Genomic DNA, 1,653 nt, shown 5'->3' on the forward strand with positions numbered 1-1,653 from the left:
TGTGTGTGTGTGTGTGTGTGTGTGTGTGTGTGTGTGTGTGTGTGTGTGTTCATTCTGGTTTTCTTGTCTTGGGTTCTCGTCTCCTGCTGATGAACCTTGTTGCTTGCAACGAGCGCGGCCAGCGGCATTGTCGCTCAAAACGGTGGGGGAAATTAGGTTGAACAATATGCAATTAATGTAGAAACGTAGCGTACAAACATATCACCGCACGCTACCCAGTGCCCGGATGGACTGGAGGGGGCCGCTCATATGTACACAAGGCAAATTGCCAAAGGGAGAACCCTCAAGCGAATACAGATTCCGTTTAAAAAAAAAAAAGATGTCGCTTAAAAAAGCACCGTCGTCTTGCCGAGGCGGGTCCCCGGTTCGCCCGCTGGATTCTTCTTAAACTCGAGGGCGTGGCTGCTTCCCTCCTTGAGCGAGTTGTTGTAGGCCAGAGACCCCTCGTGCACTACCACCTCGATCTTGTTGCCCGCATCTCGGCAGGCAAGGTACAAGCGCGACACAAATTCAATGGCTATGGACACAGCCACCGATCCCGGGATGAGGGCGGACGCAAGCCTGCGACGAAACCCGCCCCTCTGTCTTCTGACTCAAAACACACCAAAGACTTACCGTAGTTGTTGGTGTCGCCGCCCAGGCTCATCACAACGTCAAAGCCTGGTTCCTTGGATTTGACCACAGCCACATTGTCGTCATGGGGTGACACATGGACCGCCGATACAGAGTGGAGGGACATCACGTTTTTTTCTTTCACCCGAAAGCTTGGGTCGGTACGAATGAGTTGCTCCTTGGTCAGAATGACATGGCGAGGCATTGGCTTGCCGCGACGAGAGAGCTTGACAGCAGGGCAATCAAACTGTGATGCGCTATATGAAGACTCAAGCGCCGCCAGCCCGTCGCGCTCGGGGATGTGATGACGTGAGTAGCTGTCGCGCGTGATCACAAAGCCAGCCTTCTTGCCAGCGGTGAAACGGTGGGCCAAAAGCTGCACACGCATGATGGCCTGCTCCTCGGCACTCAGCGACTTGATCATTTGCTTGGCCCACCAGTTTTTGTAGACCCTGCACCGGTACATCAACGTCGCACGTCCAAGATGATGAGAAGGAGATTGACAAGTATGGAAAGCAAACAACAAAAGCAGACGAGGGTTGGCCTGAAAAACGCCGTGACCCACCGTTTCAACATGGTATCGGCGGGCACCAAAATCTTGCTTGGTGTCGGCCACTCGATGCGATAGCCATATGACGAATCAGAGCGGACATCCTTAAACCTAGCAATCAAGCCCAGAGAAAAAAAAAGCGTCAACAGATTCTTGTAAGGCCCACGCGCGCGCACAGGCAAACGCGTCTTGCGCGAAAACAACACAAGCTTTGCTCTTTCAAAGCAAACTGTAATTGAAGCGCAGCGATAAGCCCTACTTGGTGAGGAGTTGGTCATAGTAGGCGCCAATTTCGCGACGAATGAGGAAAAGGCGCCAGGCATCCTGGATGATGCTTGCGATATGTTCCAGCTTGGCATCGCGTTCCTCCTCGAGACGAAACACAGTGGTAGGGTTCTTGATAAAGATTTTGGTCTTGCCGAGCTCGTAGGTTTTCTCCCGAAGAGCCAGCGCGGTGAAGATTTGACGGATACCATCGTCCACGGAGCCCT

At 52.9% G+C, this 1,653-nt stretch overlaps 1 protein-coding gene across 1 annotated transcript; it reads right to left on the bottom strand.

Annotated features, from left to right (window-relative positions):
• Positions 1-154: 154 nt before the first annotated feature.
• MONBRDRAFT_33190 (uncharacterized protein) lies at positions 155-1,485 on the bottom strand (the record flags this gene model as incomplete). The annotated part of the gene is made up of 4 exons (XM_001747493.1): positions 155-517; positions 616-1,064; positions 1,178-1,391; positions 1,422-1,485. The coding sequence occupies 4 exons, from the start codon at positions 1,483-1,485 to the stop codon at positions 327-329; spliced, it is 918 nt and encodes a 305-aa protein (XP_001747545.1). The 3' UTR covers positions 155-326.
• Positions 1,486-1,653: the final 168 nt, after the last annotated feature.

This window comes from Monosiga brevicollis, genomic scaffold (genome assembly GCF_000002865.3).
Source record: "Monosiga brevicollis MX1 MONBRscaffold_17 genomic scaffold, whole genome shotgun sequence".
Lineage (NCBI taxonomy): Eukaryota > Choanoflagellata > Craspedida > Salpingoecidae > Monosiga > Monosiga brevicollis.